The sequence below is a fragment of the Culex pipiens genome, chromosome 2 (genome assembly GCF_016801865.2).
Source record: "Culex pipiens pallens isolate TS chromosome 2, TS_CPP_V2, whole genome shotgun sequence".
NCBI classification, from domain to species: domain Eukaryota; kingdom Metazoa; phylum Arthropoda; class Insecta; order Diptera; family Culicidae; genus Culex; species Culex pipiens.
Window position 1 is genome coordinate 30970671 of NC_068938.1, and position 16172 is coordinate 30986842.

At 40.5% G+C, this 16172-nt stretch overlaps 1 protein-coding gene across 4 annotated transcripts in view; it reads right to left on the reverse strand.

Annotated features, from left to right (window-relative positions):
* The window catches only part of LOC120419661 (protein abrupt), a 96851-nt gene that overhangs the window by 37338 nt on the left and 43341 nt on the right, over positions 1-16172 (reverse strand). For all 4 annotated transcript variants that reach the window (XM_039582424.2, XM_039582423.2, XM_039582421.2 and 1 more), the window contains exons 5-7: positions 15799-16048; positions 15390-15707; positions 11539-11743 (exon numbers count right to left, since the gene is read on the reverse strand). In XM_039582424.2, coding sequence (XP_039438358.1) covers positions 11539-11743; positions 15390-15707; positions 15799-16048 — 773 coding nt within the window. The remainder of the gene's footprint in view (positions 1-11538; positions 11744-15389; positions 15708-15798; positions 16049-16172) is intronic.

Below are 16172 nucleotides of genomic sequence, written 5' to 3' on the forward strand. Positions count from 1 at the left end.
TTAAATAATCTTCCCTCATCATAAATGTATTAATATCCCCCATTTTACGAGTGTGTGTACGCAAGTCCCTCTAGTTTTCCTCGGAAAACTGTCTCCTAGGTTGCGAGACACACACAAACGCCCACCCACCCAACTAGAGAGATGTGAAACATATTATTTTACTTTCATGCAATTTCACCCCTTTTTCTTCGCACGTAAAACTACCCCACCCCCTCTCTGGTGCTGCTGCTTCTCGATGTGTGCGTAATGTCCCTGCCTGCCGGCCTATTGTTATGATTATCATCAATGCTTTATGTAATATGGATCGTTTTCATAAATTTCGCCTGCTCCCTCGTCGTCCTTGTCGTAGTGGCCGTTCTTGAGGGGCACAGTGAGAAAAATAGTAGATTTATGTACATGTGATTTCATGTAAATTTTTTTTTGCTGGTTTTGCGGAAAAAATGTTATCACAATTAAATAACTTGTTTTCGTTAGTAAAATTTGCCAAAATTGTTTACATAAGCCAGGTTTTTTGAAAATGTAATTTTACATGCAAATTGATGTAAATCAGAGATTTGCGTGATGCTGCAAGATAAGTTTTTGCCTTTTCGCACAAATTGACTAATCGATTTACTTTCTTACGATTATGAAACCAACAAAAACATGAAAAAAAATCGCGCGAAAACGTAATCTTACATGGAAATTGATGTAACTCGGAATTTTACGTAAATCACAAAATGTAAAGCAAAATTCCAACTGTGTCCTCGCAAGAGTAGACACACAGCCATAATTCGAGTGGCAGACCAATCCCTCGTGTTTCATAATGTTAGTTTAGTTTTGGTGTGCGGGGCAAAAAGGATATTCGCACACACAGCATTACGAAAAAGGAAAATGTCTTTACTGCGAAATAATTATAATGTAATAATAATATCGGCACTCTGGTCCACGAGGCTCGGATCGACACAAATTTGCTGATTTAAATTTCTTAAATTGAATGATTGCCTCCCTGGAGGGAACCAGCAAGATTCTAGGAAATTTCTAATCACGTAATATTCCATCAAATTAGTCGAGATTTGCTATCGGTAAGCCAATTTCGAGAAAACCTAGTGTTTTTCTAAGGCTTCCCCCCCACACAAACGGTTGTGCAAAAATCAAACATTTCCCAGAAAGGTCATCAAATTTTCAGCGCCATCAACCGACGTTGAACTCGGCAAACTATCGGCGATTGGCGTTGTAAATTATGCAACAAATGCCGCAAAAATGAGCGCAATCGGTAAACTTTGGTCCCCTTCCCAGTTAGAGGGAGGGACACTTTTTCCCGAAAGGGGGCGGCGGCAACATCAAAAGGAAAAATTGAACCTGTTGATTGGTCAATCACACTTGGCTTAATTTTGTTGTGGCTTTTACGCAATTCCGGTTGTGTTTGACAAATCGCAACAATTTTCTTGGAAAAATGTCCGCAATTTTGCAACATTGTTTCCTGGAAAGCGCCCTGGAATGACTTAATCTCATAACCTCTTGAAGTTTCAAACAAAAAAAGTTATGATTTTGTTGCAAAATTGCCGCAAAAATGAACGCACCCGGTGAACTTTGCCCCATTTTGGTGGTCGATACAAGGGGTGCGGTGACATCAAAGAAAGCCAGACTTGTTGATTGGACAATCAAGCTTGAACAAATGGCGTTGTGGTTTTGCAGCAATCACTTTGAAGCAAATGCATTGATTTTCTTGGAAAAGCCACACTTGCAACAATGTTGTGGGGTGCTGCTTGTGCCCTCAAACTATGTGAAATAGATTATTTTCATAATTTTCAAGATTTTCTAAGAAACAAAGCAGTTTTTCTATGAGCGCCCTTAATGATTCTTTTTAAGCGCCCTTTTGAGTGTTGTAACGCACTAAAACTTAATGATTTCTCTAAAAATTTCATGATTTCAAACATTTCTGAATACCAAATTTCTAATCAAAAAATTTAAGTTTCTCTGTAAGCGCCCCTCAAAATTATTTTCATGAGATGCGCCCTTTGGAAAGTTTTGACGTTCTAAAATGTAGTGATTTAAAATCAAATAATTTACGCGTTTTTTAGGCAACCCGTACCAAAATTGACGTTGCAAAAGTGATTTCACTGGAAGCGCCCCAAGTATCAAAAAAGCAATTTTGATCTCATCAGTTTTCCCATCATTTGATTAAACCCCGGGTTTCGGTTGACCTGCTTTGTTATCACACGCCGTGTGCGGTATCTAATTTGTTATTTCACCCATAATTAGCCCGGGACCAGCGAGGTAAATAAATCTGGCCGCAGTGCCAATATTTATTTCACCAAAGCTCCACTCTTTTTACATTCTAAAACGCACCCTGCGCCCCCCGAAGGGCGTCAACAAATGTTTGATTTGGTTGGCGCCATTTTCATCGCTCCAGGTGCTAAAGCTAATTATTCTGCATGTAATTGGAAAGTGCAAGGACTTTTTTTTTCTGTTACGCTGCAATGATGCATTTCCGGTCCCCGCCCTTCCGCCCCCTTTTTGAAGCATTAGAAACAACACGCCACACGAGCCAGGTGACAATAATTTTGAATCACCGATTCCATTAGTGTCAATTATTGATACTCTGTTGGTTTTTTGAAGAAGGGGGCGCGAAGCGGGGCGTTGCGGGGGAAAAATTTCGGAAAAACACACTACTGTCAATATTGTATCATTACAGGGCTAATATAGAGCATCACACACGCACACACGTGGAGAGGCGCTTTTCGCGCAATGTGTTTCGATGCCATTAGCGTAATTATTATTGCGCGTAACAAGGTTCGGTGATTTCCCGGGGGCGGAGGGGGCGCTTAGCGGCGAGGGGCGCTGCCGGTCCTGAATTAGGTGTCAAGCCACCAGGAAAATCAACAGGATTGAATCAAGCGAGAAAAAAAAGGCACCGCACAAACAGTCAGCGAATGAAATTTTCTAATCAAAATAATAATTTTAATTATGTAAATGCTGTGCAAATTCACATCGCACATATGGTGAAAATGACAGTATTAGTGTAGCACTCGGTGGAGGTGGGGGGGCGGCTCCGTTATTGCATTACTTTGACCGCAAATTTTCACCCGCGAGGGAGACTGGGGCTTTCCGGTCAATCAATGTGACATTACGCCCTCGTGAGCGCCCCTTTCTCCTGTATGGGGGCGAGGCGCCCCCCCACCCAAAATCAGTGGGTTGACGTTACACCAGTATGTTAAAATTGGCTTAGTGTGTGTGCGCGTGTAAGTGGGTTTGGGGTTTCAAGCCATTATATTCTAACTGAAACGCCCCCTCCTCACCCCTCTCGAAATCTCCTTCGAACACATCATGTCATATCGTTATTAGTGTTATTATTAAAACACACATTTTAATATCGCTTTCCATTTAATTCCTAGCGCTTCGGCACATGACACGTACGCTCACACATACACAGGGTTTGTAATAAGGGTAAATTTAATGACTATTCGCGAGGATTTTGGAAGGGGGCGGCAAAGTGGGTGGTTAGGAGGCAATTATGTTTGTGCGCGCCATGATTTGTTCACCAGCTCTTCATTCTTCTGACAGCGGTAGTTTGAGCGAGTGCGTGAGTTAATTTTGTGCCATTTCATGACATTTGATACATATTGCTAGTTTTAATGTGGGTAATGTTCATAAATAATGTGCGTTATGGTTGCGATTGGATTGAAATTACACCGCAGTCTAAACTCGCACTTGCTATTTTTAGACATTGTAAAAAAGCTTCAACTATCCAACTCAGATAACACAAATAGAAAACGCCTTTTTTCAAATTGATTTCCATTTGTGTTCTACAATACACTGTAAGCGCCCCCAAAAAATAAGTTATCCATTAAAATTTGTTGAAAACAGGTTTCAAAATTCTAAAACCAATTTGAAACTACACAAATATGTTAAGCGCCCCTCATATTAATCGGATTGGTAAAAATCATGATACGCCCTTTTCATTTTTGTTGTCGCCCTTGAAAATATTTTTACACATTACCTTTGAAGCTTTATTCAAGAATTGTCCTGACCTAGAATTTTGTAAACGAAAAAAAACTTGCATTTTTTTCAGATATTTATCGGAAGCGCCCTTTTGATTTCTTGCTAGCGCCCCTATGCATTAGAAATCTGTTATTTTTTTAAAGTTAAAAGCGCTGTTCAAACTACTAAAACCTTTTTGAAAGTAAAACAAAACTTTCAAAAATATTTTAAGCGGCGCCCCACAGATAATGTGTAAGCGCCCCTTAAGTCATGAAATGTGAAGAAATTTCAGTTCTATTATGATTTTGTCGCTGCTTTAAAAACTAAATCGAACTAACATTAAGTGGTCATGAAAATGCATGACAACCGTTTGGAAAATCCTTTCCTCTCGATGCTTTCTCCCTCAAATTGTACTCAAACCAAAAGTTCACCGTACTTTCTTCAGGCGTTTATCTTTGGTCATGTGGCTCGAAAACGTGCTAGGTACTGCAAAAAACAACAATACTTTGCAAGTTTTCCCTGCCCATGTGTGTGCGCGCCTGTGTGTCCGCTATTGATTGGTATTGGTCGGTTTTTCCGGAGTGTTTTATCTCCTTGGACCCGTCTTTTTTTTTGTACGGGGCGCTATGAGGGGCGCCTTACCGAAGGGTTGGGCACTTTCTTGGCATTCACACCCGAGAAGAAATTCGAAGTTCGGCATTTCTATGTCTGTCTGTGTATTTGCAGTGTACCACCCACACACAGCTTCACACGTGGTGTACTGACCGTAACACAGATAAATCGAAGCAAAGATTCAAGACATTCGATAAGAAGGGAGAGTTTCCTGTGCGAAACTCGGACGATGTGTTGGGAAGGACTCGTTTTTTTAAACAGGAAATATCCTTTTTGCCTCCTTCTTTTTTTGAGGACGACTGGTGAAGGGTTCATTTTCACCCGTTTTTTTAGGGGAAGGATTTGCCGGGTGAGGGGAAAAACTCCAAGAAACCGTCGAATATCACATATCAAGCAATTCACTTTATTTTGTCGCCCCGTTTTTTTTCTTGAGCCTTTGCTGACTCATAAGAGTGCTGAGGATGATGACGCCCTGGAAAAGCAATTGTTATTCTTTCGAAGGCTGGCCTCGGACACTGGAAATGAAATCATTTGAAAAATGGTCACACCAGCACGTGGGATTAACCAACCTCGTCCTCTCGCTCTCTAATGGACTCCAGAACAATTGTCTTGAAGTTTGATCTCTCAGGATTCCCCCCTTTTTCGCCGCAAAGAGCGAACACCATCTGGTGTTCGATCCATCACGTCCCAAAAGTGGACGAACCCCGTGTGCAACACCTTGCAAAAGCGCCCTCCCCAAAAGTGGCCCCGGGAAAAATGAAGATGGACAGCTAGAGTAAATTTTCCTGTACACGTATCGAGTTTATTTATTTCTTCTGGAGCCCCCCGCCTCACACGTGCACGTCCTTTCCCCCACGCACACGTGGGTAGTTGGGCAAATTTTGCATACAGAATCAATTTCTGATTGAGAGGGGCGGCTTCCACCCTTTGCGCCCTCTTACAAAGAAAGGTTTCTTCTTGAGAAGAGGTGGCGCCATCTTTTCTGGAATCGATTCCGAAAAACCCGAACTGTGGCCACCTCCGCTGGTCTCGCCGGGTGCACTGCACATGTGAGCGCCCCTGAAAAGGGGCGCTTTAGACTAAAATGCGCTTTTTTAGTGGAAAACGCCAAAAGTTATGCAATTTTCGAATTTTAATCGCCTACTATTTGCGTCGAAATCACCCAAATTTAGTTAAAGTCACTCAAAATTACGGTTCCTTCCAGGTAAATCGGGCACCCCCCAAAAAAGCTGAGAGGTGGCGGAACGGGAAATAAAACTTTCATTCCGTTTGGCTGGCTGGCTGGCTGGGGCTTCTCAATCACGATGACCCGGATTGGTTTATGGGGAGGAGAGAATTGTTTTCGGTGAGGTGGAGGTGGTCCTGCTAGTGTAGTGCAAACAAGGGAGCGGCGATTTCCTGGCCGCGCCGCCGACAGGTTGCGTAATAAAGCAATTTTACTTGCGTAATCGTGATGAAGTTTGAGAACGATGGAGTCGACCTCCTCCCTCCGAATTGGGATTGGGTAATACGCCTTGACGTCAAATTGTGCAGTTGGAAGTTTTGACTTTTGTTACGTTGTTTTTTTTGGGTTTGGGAAGAGGAAGTCAAATTAAGTATTAGCTTACACAAAGAGATGTAAATTTACATGGTTTTTTGAGTAAAATTACATTTTTTCGAACCTGAGAAATTTACTTCCTATAGATGTTTTTAGCATATATATGGAGAAAGTGAAATTACACACAAAGATATGTAAATTTACATACCTTTTGAAATAAAATTACAAAACACACAGTTTTTTCTGACGCTGTGTAGATGATTTTTGTAGAGGAATATTGGAAAAAAATAAAAGTTTTCAGCTGGAACAAGTTATGAAATTTGAATTTTTGGAATTAAATATAGTTGGTTGAAACTTATTTTTCAGGAAAATTAAGATCAATTGAAGACGTTTCAAGTCAAATTCATTCCATCTTATCATTTCTACAGCACCACTTAAAAAACGAATTCATTCAGAAAAACCTCAAACCCATCCATTGATTGCATCGTAGATGAAGTTTGACCCATCTCGGGTTAAAAAGTTCACATTTCGCGATCTCTTCGGCAAGCGTAGATTCCCATCTTGCTTGATTTGATTCCGTAACGGGTGGGGAACCCTCTCTTTTTTTACCCGCCAGCCCATGTGGGCTGAATTCTGATGGCCACAGCTTGCCAATTCAATCTTGCTCGCTCGAACGATCATTCTTCGTGTCCGAAAAAAAAATGTGAAAAAGCCCGATTCTAAATTTTATCGCAAAAAAGTCACTGGCGTAATGGCAAGAGTTTTCCGGATGTTTTTTTTGTTCGTCCTCCGACGGCCCAAAGTACCCGGCAACATATTGTGTGGCGGGAAAAGCAACCCACCGAAGAAATGGCCAACCCTTCGAGGGAACAAACAAAACCCGGAGGTCCACCACAAGGCTCACACCAACACACACGTTTTCTCAAGTGTAGTCTTAAGAAGAAAAAAAGTAATATTCAATACTGGAAAATTTCCTTTTCATGAAAGAACGACCGACCAGATAAGACGAAAAAACTTTCAATCTTGGTCCGAAATGAAAATGGAGATAGCCGGAAAAAAGATTCGCTTCCGTGCCGGACAAGGACCGCGGCGCGTTCATACACGTCCAAATCCTTTCTGGGTTCTTCTTTTCTTTTTTCGTCGGTTGGCCCTTTCCGCCCTCTCTGGTACGCATTTTAACGAGAAGAAGGGAAGTCGGGGCGTAAAAAAATCTCCACATAAAATTAAATGTATGTTGTTTATATAACACTCCTTTCGCCTCCGTTTTCTTCCGGTGGGGGGTTTCCCTCTCGGAAAATGTGGGAAACCCCCGGTCCAACTCAAATCAAACCGATTTCCAATTCTGGTCCAGTTCTTTGAAAAAAGCAAAAAAGAAGAAGACCACCATCAACAATGCCATCTTCGTCGAGCTTTGACTGACTGAATCGTCAGGATTCTTGGTCCTTTTTCTTCACTCCGACGGCGGAACCCCAAGTGTGGGGACGCATCATCATTATCATCATCGATGGACCTAAATCTATATAGGAGATTCTTTTCATTCCTTCGGTTCGTTCGTCTCTTATCGCAGGCTGGGGACGATTCACTCTCGTGATTCTGCTCTCTGGTAGCGTCAAAAAAAGCAAGGAGACAAAAAATCGTGAAAATCGGGCGGCCGATAGAGAGTGAGAGGGTTGTGGTGGAAATCCTTGGGAAAAACACTCACAACGCATTCTTGCGACCGGCTTTTTCAGCGAGGAAGGCGGGGTGAGAGGTCATATTTTGTTATGCTTTCGTGGCATAGTAGGTGAGAAAGTTGGTTAAAAATTGAGAATCTTTAAAATTAAGGTTTCTTTTGAAAATTTTAACCCTTTCAAGTTTTTCTCAAAAAATGTTGGTCTGTAATGAGTCAACTTCGGGTGGTTTATGATTTTTTGATAGTTCAATCAGAAGCGCCCTTTTCTAAAAAATATTGAATGTCGTTGTTCAAGCAAATCTTTTATCACTGCTCAAATTTTAGTTTTGCTGTGCCCTTTGAATGCCTTTTTTATCGGCTTCCATAATTTTGATTGGAAGCGCCCTTTGCACCGAACCTAGTTAAAGTCAATTAAATTTTCTAATCAGGGGTTTTCAAATAAATAAATATAATTATTTGTTTTTTTTTTCGCTGGTTTCTCTCGAACGCTTTTTTCAATAATCTTCTGTCAAAATATCAATTCAGTATTAAAAAAGGATGCTTAAATTGAAAACAACATGTTTTGTATTATATTTCGTAGTACTGATTGGTAAAATTCTGGCTTGAGATAAAAGGGGCGTATGAGCATCAACCTTTTTTTGTAATCAAAATTTTTTATTCAATAACCTTATTCTTTTTCAATTTCAACGCCCTTTACTAGAAACGCAGTCAAAATATGAATACAGTGAAAAAAGGGGCGCATCGAAGATTTTTTTTAATCTAACTATATTCATTTGAAAAACATTCTCAGTGCTGATTGGAATCACCCTCAAGAGTGATGAAAATGTAGTACTCCATACCAGTGTTGCAAAAGAGTGATAGAAAAGCTATCAATAGATTATCTCTGCACCAAAAATATCCGAGAGTATAGCGGCCGTCACTAGGGGAGAGTGGGGAGACTTGATCCCCTTTTTTTGTATCGCACATAACTCTGTCAATTTCTCACAAAACTAGAAACTTTTTGCATGAATTGAAAGCTTAAACATTCATCTATGTTTGGCTAATAAGGGTATTTCATCAGATAAACTCTTCGAATCATGCCAAGCGTTTAAAAAAAATATTTTAAACCGGCATTTTGAAAATGTTAGGGCTAACTTGATCCCCCTTTCAACATTTTGAAGAAATCTTAAGCAAAATGTTTCATATTCATCCAAACTTTTAATTTTCTATAAGTTACAGCAATTTCACATAAAACCTGTACGTTTGTGTTCAAAATATAACAAGTTTAGTATGTAAAATATTTAAAAACTTAAAATATTATTTTTTAGACCAAAATTAAGCATGTTTACAAAAGCTGGAAATTTTTGTTTACAAAACTTTTGAAAAAAGGTTCAAAATGCAGTAAGTTATGTACAACTATACTAAAGGAAACTATGTATGAAAACCCAGTCCAATTAATTAATCTTGAGGCTGATTCCAGTGACTGTAAAAATGCAGGGATCAAGTCTCCCTAAACGCACTTTTTTAAACAATTGATTGTAAAAATAGTATGACGATAAATTTAACATCAAATGCGTAAGGGTTTTGGAGTTGATAAGTTTATCAAACAATTCATATATAAAAAATATTTTTTTGAATAATTTTTTAGTGTTTTCTATGCATATCAAAAAAAGAAAAAAAGATCTCTTGGAAGTTTTTTGCAGCTCGTTTTAGAAAAATATGTGTAACTTAATCTAAACATTTTTTTATTTTTTGCTTTGTTTTCTACAATGAGTTTTAGTTAATTTCGCACAACTTTCTAGAACAAAGCTAATTGTTTTACCCACATGCTGACGACATACAGGCTTGGGATCAAGTGTCCCCGGGGATCAAGTCTCCCCACTCTCCCCTATAGCTTGTGAGATCTCTTCTTATGTCTCGTGATTCCCAGCGATGCCATTCTCTCTCTATCACTCCTTCCCTTTTCCTCGACTATGCGCTCTCACCGCTGAGTCTCTCAATCTCTCCGAAAACTGCAATGAGAGAACGCGAGAGGGCGATTAGGAGCCGACCACGCATGACGCCCCTTCAAACTGCGTTTGCAAAATTGGTTTTGTGGCGGCTTTTGTGGTTAAACGCTGTTGCGGTAGGATGTTCGTGGAAGCGAGAATGAGAGAGAAAAGGAAAATGTCAATCGCGAGTGGGTAAACACGAAAACGTGTTCGGCTATGTTCGGCGCTGAGAGTTTCAATGAAGAGAGAAGAGCAGTTGTATTTGAGGCATGAATATTCAGGCGAGATAATTGTAGTTGCTGAGAGCTGAAATTTTGATATTTTAACAACCCTGCTCCATACATTTTTTTGTATACAATTTCTAGCATTTTTTACAAATTCACCATAAACGCCCTTTACAATAACCTTTGCCAAAATATAAATTCTGTATGAAAAGGGCGCATTGCATTGAAAGGTTGGTGTTTGATAAGTATTCTTACTGCAATTATTCATTTCAATGACTTTCACAGCATAAACTTTTAAAATATTGATTGAAAGCGCCCTTTCCAATAAAGCATGTGAAATGATGGTTTGGAGTAAAAGGGGCGCTTCGCGGTTAATACATTTTTTAAATCAAAATTTGATTGAATTTTAGACAATTTCAGACATAACATGAAAACGTATGAAAGGGGCGTTTCGAAGAATTCAAAGAGACTTCTTAAAAAATAAAAATAAAAAAGTGAATTCAATAACAAGGGGCTAATTGTAGAATCCATTTTAAAATTCTTACATAAATTTTGTTGACATTGTCAAATGTCTTCAAAATTCTGCCCACAATCCCCTTTAAACGCCCCACTGTGCGCCCTTTAAAAAAACAGGACTTAGGAGGCAGCCCCCTTCCCACGATCATAACACGCAAGAAAAATGAGGCATCGATGTGTCCTACTGGCCTCTTCCTTTTCGGCTCGGCTTATCCTTTGCTGTGTGTTGAAAGCAAGGAAGGACGAGGGGGGCGCAATCGGACGGACAGGCGATGATTTTTCTTTAAAATGAGAATGGCCATCGTCCTTTTTTTTTCTCGGAACTCAACCAACTTGGGGTGGAGGACGACGAAAATGGGAAGTGATGTTTATTTTTCTTTCCACTTTGGCTTGGTTCGGAGGATTTTTCTTCCGCGCCAGGACTTAAGGGGTGGCGTTGAATTAAGTTATTTTTCGTCTTACTTAGGCTTGGCTCGTTTTTTACGAGTGCCAAATTAAGTTCAACGCCTAATGAGGGATTATATGCGGTATATTTTCGGGCTGGAACGCGAGTGAGAGAGTTGCTTTTTTTTCTCTCGCGGAAGAAGGGGGTTATTTCACAGTAATTTGCGGTCATATTTCAAGTAATAGAGTGGGATTTTTGTTTGGGGAAGCACTTTGGTAGATTAGTGTGATATTTGGGTTCAATTGTCATCGAAGGGCGGTGGTTATTCAAATCGATTCGGAACGACCTACTTTTCTAAGATAAAACACTTCAAACGGTTTCCAATCGGCAAAGTGTGTACGGACATTTTCGTTTGTTCAAAATTGATCGGAAAATCTAACAAAGGCAACACTCTTGATATTATCTAAAGGTATTAGTCGAAGAAAAATAAAATATAAAATCAATCCAGTAATCAACTCAAACCAACTACTCGAATTTGTTCGGAGGGAGGTAACTAAATCAAAACGTATTAGTGGTTTTAAAAAAAGGGGAGGTAGGCTTTTGGAAACTAAACTAAAGATAGTTGTAGCGAAAAATCAAAAAAACAGGCAGCGCGCACTCACCAAAGTTGTCCCCGTGCATGCCGGAGGGCCCCGGTATCAGGCCGGGAATGCCCTGCAGTCCGAGGAAGGGGAACGAGGGCCGCGTGTGCTCGACGTTTCCGTTCATGCCCTCGATGTCGTCCCCGTGGTCGGAGGCCGCGGTATCGCTGCTGTTGGAGTCCTCCCCGCTGGCCATGGCCTGCAGCGACGACAGATCGGGATGTTTCTGTAGGAGGAAAGGAGGATCAAAGGTCATTTGAGTTCAGGTGGATCGCGATGGAGTTTTGAACTTTTCCACCTCTGTTCGAAAACTCGTTAACAAAACTAATTAATTTCAACGCGATGCATTTTTTTCCACTTTTTTTTCAAAAATTTGCCAACAGGGCTGTTGATTTGTAACGCGAGACAAACAAGCTTGAAGTTTCCATCGCGCTGCAATTTTTTCCACCTCTGCCCGTTTGAAAAATTGCATCGCGATGGTCATTTTTATTTCAATGGGTGTTTTTTCACCTCTGGTCACAAACCTCGTAGAAGGTTTTTTTTTTTTTCAACTCTGCCTGAAAACTTGTATACAAAGCTGAGAATTTGCGTCGAGAGGAGAAATTCTAAGTGAGGCGAGTTTTTCCATCTCTGACTTTTATTTTTATTGTTTTAGTTTGGATGAAACTTTGTGCGTTTCCTATGTCAAAAGAAGTAATTTTGCATCATTTGTTTTTCCATTCAAGTCTGCATACAATTTTGGAGACTGGTCATACGAAATAGGTATGTAAATGTATAAAATTTTGTATCTTGAGAAAAGTATTTCTGATCGATTTTGGTATCTTCGACAAAGTTGTAGGTTATTATTGGGACTTCAACATTTGCACGGAAAAAAACAATATATTTTTTTATTTAACTTATTATGAATAAAAGCTGAATCCCAAAAAAAATATGTTTATAAATTTTCGATTTTTTATATGAGCATGAGCATGAGCATGAGAGACGACCCATGGTTGTCCTTCTCCGTTGCTGAACAGGACCGTAATATCCTATCAACACATCCGGTCATACGCTTCAACGATCAAATGATGTTTCCCTTATCAACAGCATGCAAGAATGCGCTGAAAAGATAAAACATCACGATCATCAAAACTAGAGCCGGTGCGAATAGGAAACAGTCGTTGGCCACCAACGGCGCCCGCCATGTCAGTTTGTAGATCTCGAGGGGATGGGACGGGAATGTTAGTTAGCACAGGCTGCTACCAAGGGTGGGTTCTATACGATATCCACACCCCCGCGTGTGCCGGAAAACTACTTCTACTTGGGATTTTGTTAGTGGGAAAGGGTAATGGCCAGGATTCATCATAGAGGATGATGATGTGGCCCAATAATCAATGAATTTCGTTTAATAGGGTGATGTATTGTGTATTCTCAAGGCAAACAATCGGATGATGCGGATGAGACTATTCCCGGTTATTTGCTGTTGAGTTTAGCATAAATGATTCAATCTTAGACAGCCGGCTGCGGAAAGATAGAATCAAAATTATGTGTAATTAAAAGGTGAAATATTATACTCAGCGTAACATATTTACGTAGAGTTGACCTGAGACTATTTATACTTTTAAATTATTATAAGATGAGCGACCAATTAATTATTGATGAGTTATGATGATATCTGAAGGACTTGAACGCGTTGAAACAATATTTTTCACCGTGCTTTACGAGCTATAAAGCTAAAAGGTAATTTCGAGACGACAAACGACGCGAAAAAAAAACATGCGACCCGATGGACAGGCATCGCAAAACGGACTCTTTTTAGTGGAATTAACAGATTATTTGAACAAAACCACATCGACAAACTCAACCGGCGGCGTGATTTTATCACTCTAAGCCTGAAATAAGACGCAAAACTCACGATCAATCCTGCAAAGCTACCGCTTGGCCCGGTTATCCGTAATCGATTCGATTCAGTCTTAGACAGCCGGCTGTGAAAAACCTGAATCACCGTTAAAATTAGCGAAATTTTAGAGCAAACGCTTTATTTGAACGATCGCGAACCGAATCGAAACAACCGAAAGCTAGAATTAAACCGAAATTTATAAAACTGTTTAAATCCAAACTCATTCATGTTAGCTGAAAAAACATTTTTTTAAATGAAAACAAAAATAAACGGATACACTCACACGAACATTCTCAATTAAGCCGAAACATTCTAAAACATTGGTAATTTCAACATACTACGAAAAACCGTTCGTAAATTTGTCAGCACCCAAAACATGGCACCGCTCCCCTAATCAAAAGTCATCTAGATAAGTTGTTTCGGCTCAATTTCATTCGCTCACCTACACACGCATACTCATTCACACCTTAAAAAATGTTCTTATTGGAACTTGCTCACCCGCTTCTGCCTGCTGCTGCTTCAATCGTCGACCCGGCCGCTAGTCTGCCGTCCGGGCGGAACGAAGACATGGATCTAGCCGTCTGAAGCACTCCCGCGTTGAATCCGCTTCCACGACAAATCGGTCCACTTTTCGCCAATTTTCGGACACACAGAAACATGTTTCCACGGCATCACGAACATCATTCGCTACTCTCTTTCTCTCTCTCATGCAGTCGGCGCTAGACGCCAAACTCACTACACACTCACACCAGTCGGACCAAACCCGTCACACACACATTTATAACCCCTTCCGGAGGGCAGAACGCCACTGCAGGATACTTTTGACTGCTCTTCTTGTGGAACAAATCAAGTGAAAAATCCATTTTTCACAACTTTTTCAGTAAATTTCACCTTTACTCGTAAGGCAATGATCACTCGCGACGACTCGACCACTTTAACAACCCGTTTCGTAAACCTAACACTATAAAAATCTAAAAAACAAACCGGTGCCACACGGCATGCGTCCAACTCGACCGCCATCTTCCAATCCCCCTTTTTTCGATTTTTTATATATTTTTGTGGACTTAAAAATACATCTTTTGAGCCATACGCAGTAAAAAATTGTTTAAATTTGGAAGGTGGAATATTTTTCTTTTTTATGATGTAATTTTACCTCGATTTAGACTGAAAAAGCGACATTACAACAGAAAAGTGGTAAAATTAAACATTTTCTGAGGTAAAATTACACATTTTTTCTGACATAAAAAATGTACCCCTTTCCAGATGTAATATTACCATGATTTTTTTTTTCTGTGTAGTACGTGATAGAGCATCTGGATTAGGAGATATCATAAATTTTAAATTATTAAAAATAATTTTTCAAAGCAAACCCGAATTTGCAATCGAAAACTACTTTACAATGATTTTTTTGAAAAAAATGTACTTTTACGTAAAAATTTTAAAGTTTTTCAGGTTTTTTGAGATTAAAAAACAATTCTTGAAAGAAAAACACCTCTTGAGAAATATTTTTCAAAGGCTGGAAAAACTTCCTATAATTTTCTCTATGGAACTTTGGAAAACGGGCAATTAGATTCCTAGAAACAGCCTCACAAAGAATTCGAATCGATGAAAATAAACATGTCTAAGTGTCACGTAATAAGCCTGTAATTTTCAGGCAACGATATCTCGCTATAACTATTGGTCCGATTTTTAATGTTAAAAATGGAAATTACTGGGAAATTTTCTGATCTTATCAATAAACATATTAAAAAAATGATAATTTGGCAGCATAAGGAAAATAATCTATTTTATGACCTTTTCAAAAAATTGAATTTAAAATTTTGAAATTTAACTTTTATTGAAAAGAAAATTTCACAAAAGTTTCAAATTTTAACATTGAAAATCAGAAAATCTGCCCAAAAACTTGTAAACAAAGCTGAGAATTTGCATCGCGAGTAGAATTTCTACGTGAGGCGAACTTTCCCACCTCTGAACCCTCCCTCAAACTACTCACCGATGGCACGGATAGGGTGGGTCCACCTTCGAGCGCCTGCCCGAGCAGCGATTCGCGCAGCTCCAGGCTGCGATCGCGGTCCCGGTGCTCAAAGTCCAGGACGCTACCGCCGCCGCTGAGCTTGCTCTTGTCCTTGGAGCGGTCGCGCTCGCGCGTCAACGGGTGCTGGCCGGGCACCGGCAGCAGATCCAGCGGGATCGGATCGTCCGGGCTGAGGCCGTGCTGCTTGCGGTACAGTTCCGAGCTCTTGGTACGCTTCTGGGGTGGGGGCGCCGGCGTCGAATCATCCGGCAGCTCCCATGGTAACGAGGTTGAAGTCTACGGGGGATTAGTCAACAAAGAAAAGGGGTAGGTGGGGGGAAAAAAGGGATTAATTATCGTGAGCCAGTTTTAATTTGAATTTTATTACGGGTGATGCTTTTAGCTCCTGAACAGCAGGTGTCGATAACGAGGAGGAATTTAGCGCCGCCGCCGCCGCCGCTGCCGCTGCTGCCGAAGAGGCCGAGGACGATGGTTCCTTTTGGTGATGGTGGCCGCTGCCATTGCCGCTGCCCGGTTTCGGCACATCTGCCAGCCCCCGCACTTGGAGCAATTGTGCCGTTTTGAGGAAATCGCTTAATTGATCCTGTCCGATGTGCACTTCGCCGTTGTACATAAATCTGTTGATGTTTTTGGAAAAAGCACAAACGAAAAGTTCCCCCCGGCGGGGAGGGGTTGGGGAGAAACGGATTAATTAGTTTAGTTTTGGCCCTGGAAGCAGCAGTCAGCAGTGTGATGAACGAG